Source organism: Dromiciops gliroides, chromosome 3, assembly GCF_019393635.1.
Source record: "Dromiciops gliroides isolate mDroGli1 chromosome 3, mDroGli1.pri, whole genome shotgun sequence".
Taxonomy (NCBI): domain Eukaryota; kingdom Metazoa; phylum Chordata; class Mammalia; order Microbiotheria; family Microbiotheriidae; genus Dromiciops; species Dromiciops gliroides.
This window is the reverse complement of record NC_057863.1, coordinates 83,007,319-83,023,034: the sequence shown is the minus strand read 5'-3', so window position 1 is coordinate 83,023,034 and position 15,716 is coordinate 83,007,319. Positions and strand designations below refer to the sequence as shown.

At 35.5% G+C, this 15,716-nt stretch overlaps 1 protein-coding gene across 3 annotated transcripts in view; it reads left to right on the top strand.

The window, feature by feature from the left end:
* Nucleotides 1-15,716, top strand: part of ADAM23 (ADAM metallopeptidase domain 23) — a 242,989-nt gene that overhangs the window by 186,559 nt on the left and 40,714 nt on the right. For all 3 annotated transcript variants that reach the window (XM_043991921.1, XM_043991922.1, XM_043991920.1), the window contains exons 17-20: nt 37-126; nt 1,186-1,266; nt 6,923-6,973; nt 14,445-14,508. In XM_043991921.1, the coding sequence (XP_043847856.1) occupies nt 37-126; nt 1,186-1,266; nt 6,923-6,973; nt 14,445-14,508 (286 nt within the window). The remainder of the gene's footprint in view (nt 1-36; nt 127-1,185; nt 1,267-6,922; nt 6,974-14,444; nt 14,509-15,716) is intronic.

The window sequence follows — 15,716 nt, the reverse complement described above, 5'->3', positions numbered from 1 at the left end:
ACTCCTTGATCATTCATGTTAAGTATTTTCTCTTAGGAATGCTATGGTGTGTGCTGCAAGAAATGCTCACTTTCAAATGGAGCACATTGCAGCGATGGACCCTGTTGTAACAGCACAACCTGTCTTGTGAGTTGTTCGAACACACATTCATCCTTCTTTTAACTCCCAAACTATATAAGCCATCCAAAGTATATTTAACTGTGTGAGAGAAATGCTTGTATAAGAGTTTGCTGTAGATATTTTTGGTGGCCATTGCATTTAGCAGCCTTAGAAATGGTTTTTCTCAAATAATTGTGAGGGCATCAAAGACACCTAGAAACACCAAATCTTGTAATTTACAAGGAGAAGAAGTCCTCTTAGCTGTTGCCTTCCCTGCCCTCTTTAAGCAGTATCTGGTTCTGGAAACATAAAATAATGAAGGTTAATTTCCCACCTTAAAAGGGCTGTCTGAAAGCTACCCTACTATGGACAGGAGGCTGGTGTACTCCCCATGACTAATAGATATTGCTGTTCCCCTCATACCCCTGTTTCCCAGCTGGGCTGCCTTCCCTGCTGTGCTAACAGCTGTAGTTCAACTGAACTGAGGATTAAGTGTCCCATAAAACCAAATGAGTAGTGAAGCAAAAATGAATACAAACCTAGAATTAAATTTTATCTTGTGCATCCATCAGAAGAAAAATGAATGTCTTTCTTCATTGAACTATACTCAAAATATAGGGTAAACCTAATGAAGAGGAACATATATACATGCATATTTATGTATATATGTATATATGTGTATCTATTCTACCTAATATTATAAGGAAAATATAATTTCATGCCTAAAATTGTAGGGAAGTAGTTTTTGACAAAACATAAGGAAGAACTTATTAATAACTGGAGCTGTTTAAGAATGGAATGAGATGCTCTGTTATCTTGGTATTTATCTAAAATAATGATCATGTCAAATTAATTTCTGAAACCTGAAGACGTTACTTTTTTGCTAATGATTCATAGGCAAGCAGAGTGGGTGGCAGCTAGCTTATATCCATTTGATATCTACCTCATGACTCATGTTGGTTGTTTGGTGGAAGTCATGACTTAAGAGTTTCTGTTAACAGAGACATTTTCAGCTTAAAGAATGAGAAGACTTGGAATTCTCAAATAACTGATTCTGATGCCCAGCTAATGAACCTCAATTTCTAGTTTCAGCCACGAGGCTATAACTGTCGAGAAGGAGTAAATGACTGTGACATTACTGAAACTTGCACTGGAGACTCTGGCCAGGTATGATTGTAACCATCCATTTCCCAGTTTGGATGTATCCCCTCATGAATTCATTTCAAAAAGTATTCAGCAATCAATAGTTGTGTGGACTTGTTTCTGTTTTTCTTCCCTTAGTCATCCTCCCTTACCTACACTATCATATTGTAATATGGTTTAACTGAGTTTCCAGGTCCCACATAAAGAAAGCACATGGAAATATGGTCAGTTGGACCAGATGGCAAATGTAGTGATGTTAAAATAGATTCCCGGGGATGGCTAGGTGGCACAGTGGATAAAGCACCGGCCCTGGATTCAGGAGTTCTTGAGTTCAAATCCGGCCTCAGACACTTGACACTTATTGGCTGTGTAACCCTGGGCAAGTCACTTAACCCCCATTGCCCTGCCAAAAAAAACCCAAAAAACAAAAACAAACAAACAAACAAAAAAAATAGATTCTCTTGTAAATATATTCATTGACCAAATTTAAAAGGTATATTCAGATAATTCTTAATGTGACTTAGACATTTCCATCTTGGACCATTTACATTTATCAGTAGGTTTATTCTTCGCATTGTTCCTCTGATATGTTGACATGCTGTAGGTATTTGGGGGTATTGTTTCATTTGAAAAATGTCATAGTAGATTGATGGAGATGGGGGCCAGGAAGACCTAGTTCCCTCCTAATCCACACTAATTCTGTGACTATGGGCAAGTTATTTAACCTCCCTGTACCTCAGTTTATTTGTTTATAAAGTGGAGAATAAAATGTCATTTATACCTCGCCCACTGAGCTGTTGTGAGGCTTACCTGAGATAATGCATATAGGTTGCTTTGCAAACTTCAGTGCATTATATAAATAACAACTATTGAAAATCCTTAGGAACTACATAATAGATTATATCATGTTTAAATTATATGGAATCAATGACCCCCGTGTCTTGAAGTTATCTCTCTTAGCCTTTCAAAAAATCCAAGTGTTCTAATGAGATTTAGGACTTGAGTTTTTGAAGCATCATTGACTAGGCTTAAAATCCTGAGCATTCTATAGTGAACCTATCTGAACTAAGTTGTTACATAGATGTGTCTTGCTCATTCAAAGGTGTTTCTTCAAATCCCAGTTGGCCAATCAGAGTGTGGCATAGTAAAAAGAACACTGGTTTTGGAGTCTGAAGACCAGGGGGTTGGTTCTTTCTTTTTATAGTATCATTGTGACCTTGGACAAGTCACTAAACCATTCTGGGCCTCTTTCTCTTCAACAGTAAGAAGAGCAGGCAGCTAGGTGGTGCAGTGGATAAAGCACTGGCCGTGGATTCAGGAGAACCTGAGTTCAAATCCGGCTTCAGACACTTGACACTTACTAGTTGTGTGACCGTGGGCAAGTCACTTAACCCCCATTGCTCTGCAAAAAAAAAAAAAACCCAAAACAAACAAAAAACAAAAAATAGTAAGAGGAAGGACTTAGACTAAATAACCTCTAAGGTCCTTTCAAACTCTAAGTTTATAAGTGGCATAGTGGATAGAGCAGTAGACTTGGAGTTAGGGAGTCCTGAGTTCAAATCTAGCTTCAAACACTTATTTTACACTGGCTAAGTCACAACCTCATTGGCTTCAGTTTCATTATTTGTAAAATGAGAAGTCCAGACTTGCTCATGGATTGGATTTAAATGAGGCAGAGTTACACATAGTTGGCAGCCTCAGTCTCTCTTCTAGTCATCAAAGTCCAGTGATAAGACAAAGATGAAGATGACTGGTGATGGTCCAGGATGCCGTGGGGTGACCTTGCCCTTTCTAAATTAAGGTCTTTCCCAGGTGAGGCCACACCCATTCAATGACTAAGAGCTGAGACAAAAGATGGCTCAATTTCCCATCACAAAGTTTGGGGCTGTTACTGGCTATTCAATGAGAGCTGCAGTGATTTGGGTTTATAGACTTAGTCAAGTAGCTCCATTTAAAACATAATGGGCGGGGCAGCTAGGTGGTGTAGTGGATAGAGCACCGGCCCTGGAGTCAGGAGTACCTGAGTTCAAATCCGGCCTCAAACACTTAACACTTACTAGCTGTGTGACCCTGGGCAAGTCACTTAACCCCAATTAACACTTACTAGCTGTGTGACCCTGGGCAAGTCACTTAACCCCAATTGCCTCACTAAAAAACAAACAAAAAAACAAAAAAACATAATGGGCTTTTTTTTGTGAGGCAATTGGGGTGACTTGCCCAGGGTCACACAGCAAGTGTCAAGTGTCTAAGGTTGGATTTGAACTCAGGTTCTTCTGAATCCAGGGCTGGTACTCTATCCACTATGCCATCTAGCTGCCCCATAATGGGCTTTTTTAAAAAGCCTATCTTTTCAGAGCTATATTTCAAGAAATTAAAAATGAAAACTTCATGGGAGAAAAAGTAAATTGTCAAAAAAAAAAAAAAGTAAATTGTCCCAGCTTTTTGGAAAAAAAATGCTAATGAGAAGGAGGAGATGACAATGATGATGAAGGAAGAAAAAGAGAAGAAATAATGATAATGATAATAATAGCAGCGTTCCTCAACTTCTGCTCACATTGGCAGTTTGGATCCCCACAAGGCAGCTGCTACTATTCTCAGATAACTTGGTAAAGACGGTTAATAGAAAACAGTCTCCTAAGAACCTGGTTTTCACTCCTTCCCACAAATATGCAGTATCCATGGGAGGAGGGAGCTTAAACTTAGACCATAATAGTAGTAAGGCACACATGTAAGGAATATGCGTGACAAGGTTTAACAGATTTAGGACTGGAAGGGACGTTAGGCATCAAGTCTAACTCCCCTCTTTTGGACAGATGAGGAAATTGAGTCCAAGAAATGGAAAGCGACTTTCCAGCACTTAGCACAGTGTCTGACGCATAGTAGGTGCCTATGAACTGCTTGTTAGTTAACTTGCCCAGAGTCACATGGCTGGTGAGTGTCTGAGGCAGAATTTGAACTCAGATCTTCTTGACTCCAAGCCCAGAGCTCTCTCTGCTGTGCCAGTTAGACTTTCTAAAGCATAATGTTTGCCACATCCTTTAGATGTGCTACTTAAATAGGCAGCATAGAGCATTGAAAACAGGATTGTGTAAGCATGATTGCATTATTGCAGTCTTTTTTAGTGGATTGTTTTATAGAACATAAAATGCCTCCAAGGAAGGTATTATCTGTTCTCCTTCATGAAATTATCCTATTGATTAGCAATCTGCATTTAATGACTAATAAGTGTGCCCTAACAATTAATTAAGTGTAAATTGTCTCCCAGGTGACTTTGAGAATTTGTTGCTGTGACATGTTGGCCTCAGGTTTCTTTCTTTCTTTCTTTCTTTCTTTCTTTCTTTCTTTCTTTCTTTCTTTCTTTCTTTCTTTCTTTCTTTCTTTCTTTCTTTCTTTCTTTCTTTCTTTCTTTCTTTCTTTCTTTCTTTCTTTCTTCCTTCCTTCCTTCCTTCCTTCCTTCTTTCCTTCCTTCCTTCCTTCCTTCCTTTCTTTCTTTTCTTCCTTCCTTCCTTTTTTCTTGTTTTCTTGTTTTCTCTCCTCCTCCTTTCTGCAAAAACAAACACAAGCTAAAATTCAGTAAATTAATTGTAAACTTATATGCTTGCTCTAGGCTGAAATATTTTCCCCCTATGTTTCCCTCTTGTCTATACCTCTGTAATTTTTGTGGTTTCTTCTTTTTATTCTGGGAGAGGAGGGGTCCCTACACAGTATTTTCTCATTTAGGAAACTACCCCTCCCCCAATGCAAATGCGCAATTTATTTTAGAGAGTTACCTGGGGGAGCTGAGAGTTTGTAATTTGCCTGTGGTTCCCAGACAACATGTGATGTGTTGTTCAGCCATTTTAGTTGTATCCAACTCTTGTGACCCCATTTGAGGTTTTCTTTGCAAAGATACTAAAATAGTTTGTCATTTACTTCTCTAGCTCATTTAAACAGATAAGGAACTGAGTCAAACAGGGTTAAGTGATTTGCCTGGGGTCATACAGCTAGTAAGTGTCTGAAGCCAGATTTGAACTCAGGAAGATGAGTGTTCCTGACTACAGACCCAGCATTCTATCTACTGTGCCACCTGGCTGCCCCCACCATGAGCCATAGACATACCTTAAATCTGTTCTGAACTTCAAGATTGGCCTACTATCTACTCTATTAAGCTGATTTTCTCATTCACTGTTCATTTAGGTTGTTTTAATTCTGGAATGAGTGGAGAGTTCATTTTAGCTGATTAATGCAATCCTGATACTGTGTTCCAAGAATAGATTCCAGTGAAAAAGTCCCACGGACCATTGCTGCATTTGTAATAGATATGGTGCAGTCAGCCAGGGTTTATCTTTGAAATTCACAAATGAAAATATCTGTTAAAGGAAGTTGCTTATTAGGAATGAAAAGTAGTCCAGAAGGCTTATGGTTCATCGAACGTTCTCATAAACAAATGGCCAGAAACATCAATATGCAATGTTTCTGCTATTTGATAATGCTGCTTAAAGTATTCAAAATACAATTATTTTTAACTTGATTTGGATGTCAGTGTGAATTGTCACATTTGCTCATTTAATAGCAGAGATGTATAGATTTTCTCTCTTTATTAGGTTTCATCCTTAGTGCTATGGAAGGGCTTCCATTTGGAATTTCTCAGGTTTGGGACACATAGTAAATAAAATGAGAATTCAGAAAAAAACACAACCCTTCTCCTCAGCCCCACCCACCCAGTGGTGTTCTGGGTGAACAGATTAGAAAAATGAAATGTATTTTTAAAGAAATTCTTTATAAAATGGTCCTGCTAAAGAAAATAACCATACTCCCCAGGCTCAATTGTTATAATAATGATGCAGTCTTTGGGGAAAATGAGAGCAATAATAGCACAGCGCTTCTTTCGAATTAGAAAGTAGAAAGCAGGGTATTTTTTCTTTGATAAAAAAAAATAACGTATAGGTATGGAGCTACTGCCTAGGTACTGTGTACTGGATGCCTAGAGAAGTAGGCGCATGAGTAGGATACAAACTTGGCTTTTTCACAGTGCTGAACTTTTTCTAGAATGGCCTGCCCATATGTGGTCTAGAATTATAATCTAATCCATTTTCTGAACCATCATTTTTCAGCAATCATGCTCTTAAGGCTATAATTAAATAAATTCAATTTCTTATCCTAGTATAGCAAATAGAAAGTTTGACTTCTCTGAATCAGAACAATTTGTTGCAAAAACCAGTTCTGATGCATACATCCTGTGTGACCCTGGGGAAGTAATCTAATCTCTCTGTGCCATCAGCAGATTTTTAAAACTTTAAATGTCAGTTTAGTTATAACCCTGAGATCATAGAAGGAACTTCCTTATGAGCAGCTTCCTACAGTGATAAAAATCACAGGTGTGGGACTGCCCCAACCCCAAGTTGCTTACCATATACAAGTACATAACTACTTTTCACCCCTTTCAAACCTAATCTATCATATTTTAAAACCATTTTATATTCATGAGTTAAAAACAACTTTGAATGTATAGCATGTGTTATTTCTAACTTATAGTTATAACATTATTCTTATTGCCTTCTTCTTGGGACTTTTCAACATTGTGCTTGATATACATAAAAAATCATTGTTTTAAAAAAAAATCTATGATGCATTTTACTCACTGCAAATTTTTAAATTCACATATAATTGCAATATTTACTAATAGGGTTGTATTTTACAGTGCCCACCCAATCTTCATAAACAAGATGGATATTCTTGCAATTCCAATCAGGTATGCCAAGTTTTACAAATTTTAGTATAGTCTGCATGAATTTTGTCACTTGTATCTTTTGTAGGTAGGGAGCAACTCAAACAATTAACCATCATAGTAATAATTCAACTCAAAATGAATATAGAAATATTAAATATGTTGCCTTTAATTTTAGTAAATAGTCATCCTTTTAAGATTGAAGAAAAGAAGACTAGTAGACAGATAACTAGGAAATAGGTTATTGAGTATGAATGTCTTAAAGTATTCTCAGCATATGTCCACAATACAATAATATGCAGGGAATAGAAAAGTAATAACTTTGAGAAATCTCCTCTATCCCACTTTAAGTAACCTCAGGAAGAGAAGGATTAATAATTTTCCAAATCTCTGGAAAAATATTTTTCAATATTTAAAGAATGCATTGTTAAGAAAATCTCAAGGCTTGAGCCCATTTCCTCTTGTTTAAGCTACTATAAAAACAGAAGAGCCAGATACAACTAGTCTTGCTATTAAAGCCCTACACAGGTCACTGGGAATATCTCCAGTTGGGGAGATGATATGGATGGTGAGCAAGCAAAGAAGATAGAGAAGAAGTGGTTAGTGAGGTAGCAGGAGAACCATGAGCAAGTAGTTTCACAAAAATCTAGTGAGGAGACACTATCCAAGAGAAGAGGGTGGGCGGCAAAGTCAAATGCAGTCGATAGGTAGATAATAATGAGGACAGACAAAAGAATATCAGATTATCTCAATGTTCTTTTTATCTTTCAAAGTCTAGGGTAATCATCTTCATGATTACTATGAACTTTGTCAAAATTCTTCATATGTTTCCTAAATTGTAGAACTTAGAACTGTATTTAGTAATCTAGTAAAATTCTAGGTGCTAAAGAGTTTTAAAAAATCAAATAAACCCAGACCAAAGCATGAGGTTGTTTCTATTTCTTACCTGCTGTGCTGACAGGAGAAGTGTTTGATTGAAAAACTAGTGGCCCATGGCTTACTCATGGCCAGTTGATTTTATCTATATTATTTTTCTCAATACTTAAAAAAAACACCCAGTACTTTCATTGTACTTTTTGCTTCTTTTTCCTTTCCTGGGTGTACTATCCTCTACTTATACATGTTAAATATTATTTTGTTAATTTCTGGCTTTTCCTTTAGTTCACTTTGAATATCACATAGATATGTATTTCCATTCATTCGTTATCTTTTATAATGTTATTGTCATTGTATGAATTATTCTGCATCATTTCATATGAATCTTCCCAGGTTTATTATAAAATCATCCCCTTCATCCTTTATTTTTAAAAAAATATGTTTATTTAATATGTTACATTTCCCCAATTATATGTAAAAACAATTTTAACATTTGTTGTTTTTTAAATTTTGAGTTCTACATTCTCTCTCTTCCTCTCTACTTTCTCCCCTCATTGAGAAGACAGGCAAGTTGATATGGGTTATATACATGCAGTCATGCAAGACATATTTCCATATTAGTCATGTTGTGAAAGAAGAAATATACCAAAAGAAAAAAACATGAAAAAATAAAGTGAAAATGGTATACTTTGATCTACATTCAGACTCCCATCAGTTCTTTCTCTGGAGGTGGATAAATGTTTTTTCATGACAAGTCCTTTGGAGTTATCTTGGATCATTGTATTGCTGAGAATAACTAGATCATTCACAATTGATCACTGTATAATATTGCTGTACTGTGTACAATGTTCTCTGGTTCTGCTCATTTCCCTTTGTATCAATTCATGTAAGTCTTTCCAGGTTTTTCTGAGAGCATTCTGCTTATCATTTCTTATAACACAATAGTATTCCATCACAATCATATACCACAACTTGTTCAGCTATTCCCCAGTTGCTGGACATCCCCTCAGTTTCCAATTCTTTGCTAACACCAAAATAACTACTATAAATATTTGTGTACATACAGGTTTTTTAAAAAATCTCTTTGGGATACAGATCTAGTAGCAGTATTGCTGGGTCAGAATATATACATGGTTTTATAGCCCTTTGGGCATAATTCCAAATTGCTTTCCAGAATGGTTGAATCTCTTCTTGCATTAGTGCCTCAGTTTTCCTATATCCCCTCCAACATTTGTCATTTTCCTTTTCTGTCATATAAGCCAATCTAATAAGCATGGGGTAGTACTTCAGAGTTGTTTTAATTTGTATTTTTCTGATCGATAGTGTTTTAGAGCATGTTTTATATGACTATAGGTAGCTTTGATTACTTCATCTGAAAACTGCCTGGTGATACACTTTGACCATTTATCAATTGGGGAATGGCTCTGATTTTCTATAAATTTGACTCAGTTCTCCATATATTTCAGAAATGATGCCTTTATTAGAGAAAATTGCTGTAAATTTTTTCAAGTTAGGATTACTGCGTGTATTTCTCCATTCTGTTTCCCCCTGTTTATCCTACTCTCTCTCTCCTTTTACCCTCTCCATCTTCAAAAGTGCTTTCCTTCTGACAGCTGCCTCCCCAAACTGCTTTCCCTTCTGTTAGCATTCCTTTCTCCTATCCTCTTCCCATACTATATTCCTGTAGGGTAATATAGATTTCTGTTACCTACTAAGTGTGTATGTTATTTCCTCGCTGAGCCAATTCTGAAAAGAGTAAAGTTCAACTGCTCTCTCCCCCACCTCCCCCATCTTCCCCTCCACTGTAAAAGCTCTTTTGCATCTCTTTTATGTGAGATAATTTACCCCATTCTACCTCTCCTTTCCCTTTCTCCCACTGCATTCCTCTTTATTACCCCTTAATTTTATTGTTTTGGGGGTATCTTTCCATTTTATTCTACTCACACCCACATCCTCTATGTATACTCCTTTTAATTGTCCTAATAATGAGAAAGTTCTTAGTGGTTATAAGTATCTTTTTCCCATGTAGGAGTGTAAACAGTTTAATCTTATTGAATCCCTTATGCTTTTTCATTCCTGTTTATCTTTTTATACTTTTCTACTGTCTTCCGTTTGAATGTCAGATTTTCTATTCAGTTCTGGTTTTTTCATCAGGAATGCTTGAAAGTCCTCTGTTTCATTAAATATTCATTTCCCCCCAGAAGGATTATACTCAGTTTTGCTGAGTATGTGATTCTTGATTGTAGTCCTAGATGCCTTTGCCCTCCAGAATATCATATTATAAGTCTTCTGTCCCTTTAATGTAGAAGCTGCTAAATTTTGTGTTATCTGGACTGTGTTTCCAGGATATTTAAATTGTTTCTTTCTGGCTACTTGAAATATTTTATGTTTGGCCTGGGAGCTCTGGATTTGATTATAATATTGCTAGAAATTTTCATTTTGGGATCTCTTTCAGGAGGTGATAGATGAAATCTTTCAATTTATATTTTATCTTCTGACAGTTTTCATTGATAATTTATTGAAAGATGATATCTAGGCTCGTTTTGATCATGGCTTTCAGGTAGTCCAATAGTTCTTAAATTATCTCTCCTGTATCTATTTTATAGGTCAGTTGTTTTTCCAGTGAGATATTTCACACTGTCTTCCATTTTTTCGATTTTGTCTGGTTGTTTCTTGATGTCTTATGTTGTCATTAGCTTCCACTTGCCCAATTCTAATTGTTAAGGAATTATTTTCTTCTGTGAGCTTTTGTCACTCCTTTTCCATTTGGCCAATTCTACCTTTTAAAGAGTTCTTTTCTTCATTGATTCTTTGTATGTCTTTTCCAATTTGGCCAATTCTGCCTTTTTTTTAGGGCTTCTTATATTTAGTGGATTTTGGGGTTTTTTTGCCATTTGATGTATTTTGTTTTTAAAGTACTATTTTCTTTAATATTTTTGTGTCTCCTTTCTCAAGCTGTTGACTCTTTTTCCATGATTTTCTTTCATAAATCTGGTTTGTTTTTCTAGGTTTTTCCCCTACCTTTCTTATTTGATTTTTTAAATTCTTTCCAAATTTTTCTAGGAATTCTTTTTGGGCCTGAGATCAATTCACATTTTAATTTGAGTCATTGGATTAGGCAGTTTTGACTTTGTTTCCTTCTGATTTTTTGTGATCTTTCCTGTCACCATAGTAACTTTTTATGGTCAGATTCTTTTTTGTTGTTTTTTGTTCATTTTTTCTAGCCTATTCTTTAACTATGGTAAAGTGCTGCTCTGCTCTCAGGTTGGCAGGGGCACTGTCCTAAATTTCAGGTCTTTCTTGTTGTGGCTCTCAGAGCTAGTTCTGGGGGTCTATAAGTTTTCAGTTCTTCAAGGTGACATGGTCTAAGGAATTATATGGTCACTGCTCTCTTGACCTGTGCTCTGATCTATGAGGGGATACAAGCACTTTTTTCCACTCTGGAACTGTGACTAGTGTCCCTCCTCCCCTGTAGCTGCAAGTTGTAGTGTGCTGGTGTTCCTCTTTGCCCTGAGACTGCCACCCAGGACTGCGACACATCTATGTATGGGCAATGCAACAGAGTCCTACCCCTGGTACTCACAAAGGAATCCTTGTAATCTCCTTTGGACCAGTTGTCTAACTCGTTTGACATCTGTGGGATGAGAACTCAGAATCTGCTGCTTCCACAGCTTCAAAAGTCTGCTGCTGGTTTTCTGCATCTCTGAGCAGCTTGTGCTGTACTGTGCTTCACTTTCATTCTGGTATGACAGACTTTTTCTGTCAACCTTGTAAGTTGTCTTGGGCTGGAAAATTGTTTCACCCTGTCCTTTTTTGGGGGCTTGCTGCTCCATATTTCATTTTGAGGCATCATTTAAAGTTGCTTGGAGGGGAATTTGGGAGAGTTCAGGTGAATCTTCTTAATAAACATTTATTAAGCACCTACTATGTGCCAGGCACTATGTTAAGTGCTAAACCCAACCAGCTGCTTTTTTATATGTTAATTAATTAGATATACTACCTGCATATTCCATCATGCATATAGCTACTGATGTTTTAAATTAGTCTGGGCCAAGATTAAATTTTCTCTACCCATCACTTCTTCTTTTCCAGTGTCACCATGACAGCTATCACTTAACAATGGGATAACTGCAGCTGCCTTCTTTGATTCTTGCCTATTCCCCTTCCAGCATCATATACACCACTGCCAGACCCATTGCTCTTAAACATGGCTTTTATCTTGTCATTTCTTTTTTTCAACTCCCTGTTATTTTCTGTATAAATCTGAAACTCCTTTGTTTTGGTTTATAAGGCATTCTGTCATTTGTTATAAGTTCTTACCTATTGAAATTTATTTCTGGCTCTTTTATGATGTGATACCTTTGGGTATATTCACTGTTCTGTGAACACCCCATAGACTTTTTTATTCCAGTTACTGTGCCTTCACTGGTGATGTTTCCAGATCTTTACCCATTCTTCAAAGCCTTGTTTAAGTATTACCTTCTCTTTAAAGCCTTCTCTGAATATTTATTCCTAATTGTTTATAAGTTTCTCTGAACTCCTTATAGAACATAGGATCTATATAACATTATTTAGCATATACCCATATACACATGTGTATATACATATATATAATAATATATTATGTATTATAAATTACATGCTTGTCTTATTTCTTGTTCAAAATAAAATAAATTAAAAATTTTTTAATTATATATTTATAATTATGTATAATAATTGCTAAATTATAACATAGGGCCTATATCACATAATTTAGCACTTAATTATAAATCTACAATTATAAAATATAAATATATCACATAACTCTATTTGTTTTATAATTACATACACATAATTATAAGTTATATATAATTAATTGCTAAATTACATGATATAGGCATATGTTATAATTCAGCACTTATTTGTACATCTAATTTATATATAATTAGACATATGCTTATATATAAATGAGTTATATGAAGTATAATAAATTTATAACTGTATATAATGATACTTTATAGTTCCTTCTATTATTTATATATATAGTGTGTGTATATGTAATATATATTATGTGTATGTATGTATATATATATAAACACAAACATGTATACATAGATACACACTCATATAAGTAATTTGCTAATAATTCTCCCCATTCTGATGATGAGTTCTTTTAGAGCAGAAGTGCTGGCATATACTTCCTAGAATAGCATATAGACTTTTGCCAGGATAAAAAAGGATAATATTGAAGTGTGGGGGAATGGAAAGGATGGCCTGACACATAATGGGTATGTAGTAAATACTAGTTTACTGACTGATTTAATTTCTATCCCTAAATCACTGCGTGTAACCACAGGGATTGGATCTGATGAATATTGGTCTCTTTTAGCTCTAAAATTCTAAAATTAAGAATATACAGTGATGAGCACATAGTAAGCATCAAAATAAACATTTGTTGACTAATAAATCACTGAATAACATCTTGGAGAAATTCACACACAACTTTCCCTATGTGTTTCCATATTTTGTCAGCTTCATCTGTTCTTTTGGGCTTTATGGCTTCGATGTTCTAGGACCTTTCTGTTTACTATTAAAAGATTCAGATATTACAATTCCTAGTGTTTTCATTCTCTGTTCATATTTTGCTACCTTGAGCTTCTGGATACTTTACCATTCTTTGTATTTGAAGAATTAGTAGAGATTCCACAAGCCAACTGAGTTAATGTCCTTCCTTGCTATACCTTGATTTATTTATTTTTGTCACTTGGACCTTTGTCTGAAGAAGCCTCCACTTCTGGTGGAGAGTGCTTGTTCTAATCTGGGCCTAGAAGTTCCCTCTATTAACTTTCCAGAAGGCATTCCCATCTTGGGGTTCTACCTGAAGGAATTCTTTGGAACACACTAGCATATCAGCTGAAAAGCACTGAGGTGAACCATAGCTTGTGAATTTATTATAAAAAATATATCAAGCCATGCTTAGATTGTATCTGTTACTTACACTTATCCCCCAGACCTCTTCTTCTCCTACAGGGCATCAGTTGAATTTGACAGAACTCGTTCTTTCTAAAGTCATGACTCATGCCACCCAAGTTATCAAATTTCATAGGCCATTTGGATATTTCTCACCAAAAAGCTTCAGCAGTTTTAGTTTTCCATTCACTGGTACAAGAAGGTATAACTACTTTGTGAATTAAAAGATTTGAAATCACCATTGGAGCAATCTGTAGAAATCCATGTTCTTTAAATATATATATATATATATATATATATATATGTACTATCTGTGTGACCTTGGGCAAGTCACTTAACCCCAATTGCCTCACCAAAAACAAAACAAAACAAAACAATACACAAAACAATTACATATATGTGTGAGTATGTATATATTTGTATATTCACATGTATGTGTGTACACATATACACATATAAATTATACACATGATAAGGATATATATTATTATCTTTCTCTTAAGGTGATATTGACTTAATGGGACTTTTAATGGGAGGTGGGAAAGGATCCTAGGACCTGGAATAGGGGGAAAAAAAAGTTGACCAAGAAAATGAAAAGGTAACTTTGGAGTCAGTATTCTGAAGTGAGACACAATCTACATCTTTTGTGTGATGTGATTTTTTTTTTTAGGGCCGTTGCTACAATGGAGAATGCAAGACAAGAGATAATCAATGCCAGTACATCTGGGGAAGCAGTAAGTTTCATTTTCCTGTAACTTATTATATATGTGAGCTATTCACAAATCCTTTTTCCAGTTTTGCAAAGTGTCATTTGCGTCTTGAAAAAAATGTAAGAAAAATGATAAAAGGTACATATGTGAAAGTAGAACGTGTATAGTCTCTCAGTCATAAAAAGTAAATAAATTTTCACCAAAGTCTCATGCATATAAATAGAAGATGATAGATGATTCTTTCATTCAGTTTTCTTGTCTTTCTGAAATGTACATGAACTGGTCTTTTAGCAAGTTCACACTAAATTACAGTGGTAAAATTTGTGATGATCCAACATCTTTGTGATTTACTTTATGTATTGATCATATATACATATATATATACACACACATATATGTATGTATACACTTATTTATTTTAAAATTTACATTAAATTCTTTTTTTCTTTTTAAGTATTTTATTATTTTTCAGTTACATGTAAAGATAGTTTTCAACATTTGTTTTTATAAGACCTTGAGTTCCAAACTTTTCTCCCAACCCCCCCCGTTCCCTCCCCCTTCCCCAAGACAGAAAGCAATCTCATATAGGCTATACATGTACAATCACATTAAACATATTTCTGCATTAGTCATACTGTGAAAGAAGAATCAGAACAAAAGGGGAAAAACCTCAAAAAAGAAAAGATAACAAAAAAAGTAGAAACAGTATGTTTCAATCTGCATACAGATTCCATAGTTCTTTTTACTGAATAGGGAGAGCATTTTCCATCATGAGTCCTTTGGAATTGGCTTGGATTTATGCACTTATTTATACAAATATAGAGAGCTCTTCAAGAAAACCTCCAGGGACCACTGAGTAAATGTAGTTTACTGCTGTGTCAAAGACATCTCATGGGTTTTGGGATTGGGGGCATAAACTTTGTAGCCCCGCAGAATTTGTTAGTTCCTAGAACTTTGCCCAGCGGGGCCTCTATGGATATGTGTATTATTTCTCTTTCCATTTCTGTCTCTTAGTTACTGTTTATAAAGTGATGGCACTGATTCCAAGTAAAGCTCAGACAGGTTCATTGAAATCTTTGTGAAACTTTTGCTCTATCAGTTACAAAGGAAGGTTTTACCTGCCAGAGATACAAGACAGCTCATGGTGTTTCTCTCATTCTTTTGAGGATATTCCCAAAGGATTTTCTCCTACCAGCCCACATTTATTCTCCTTGGAAAGACTCGTCAATTCT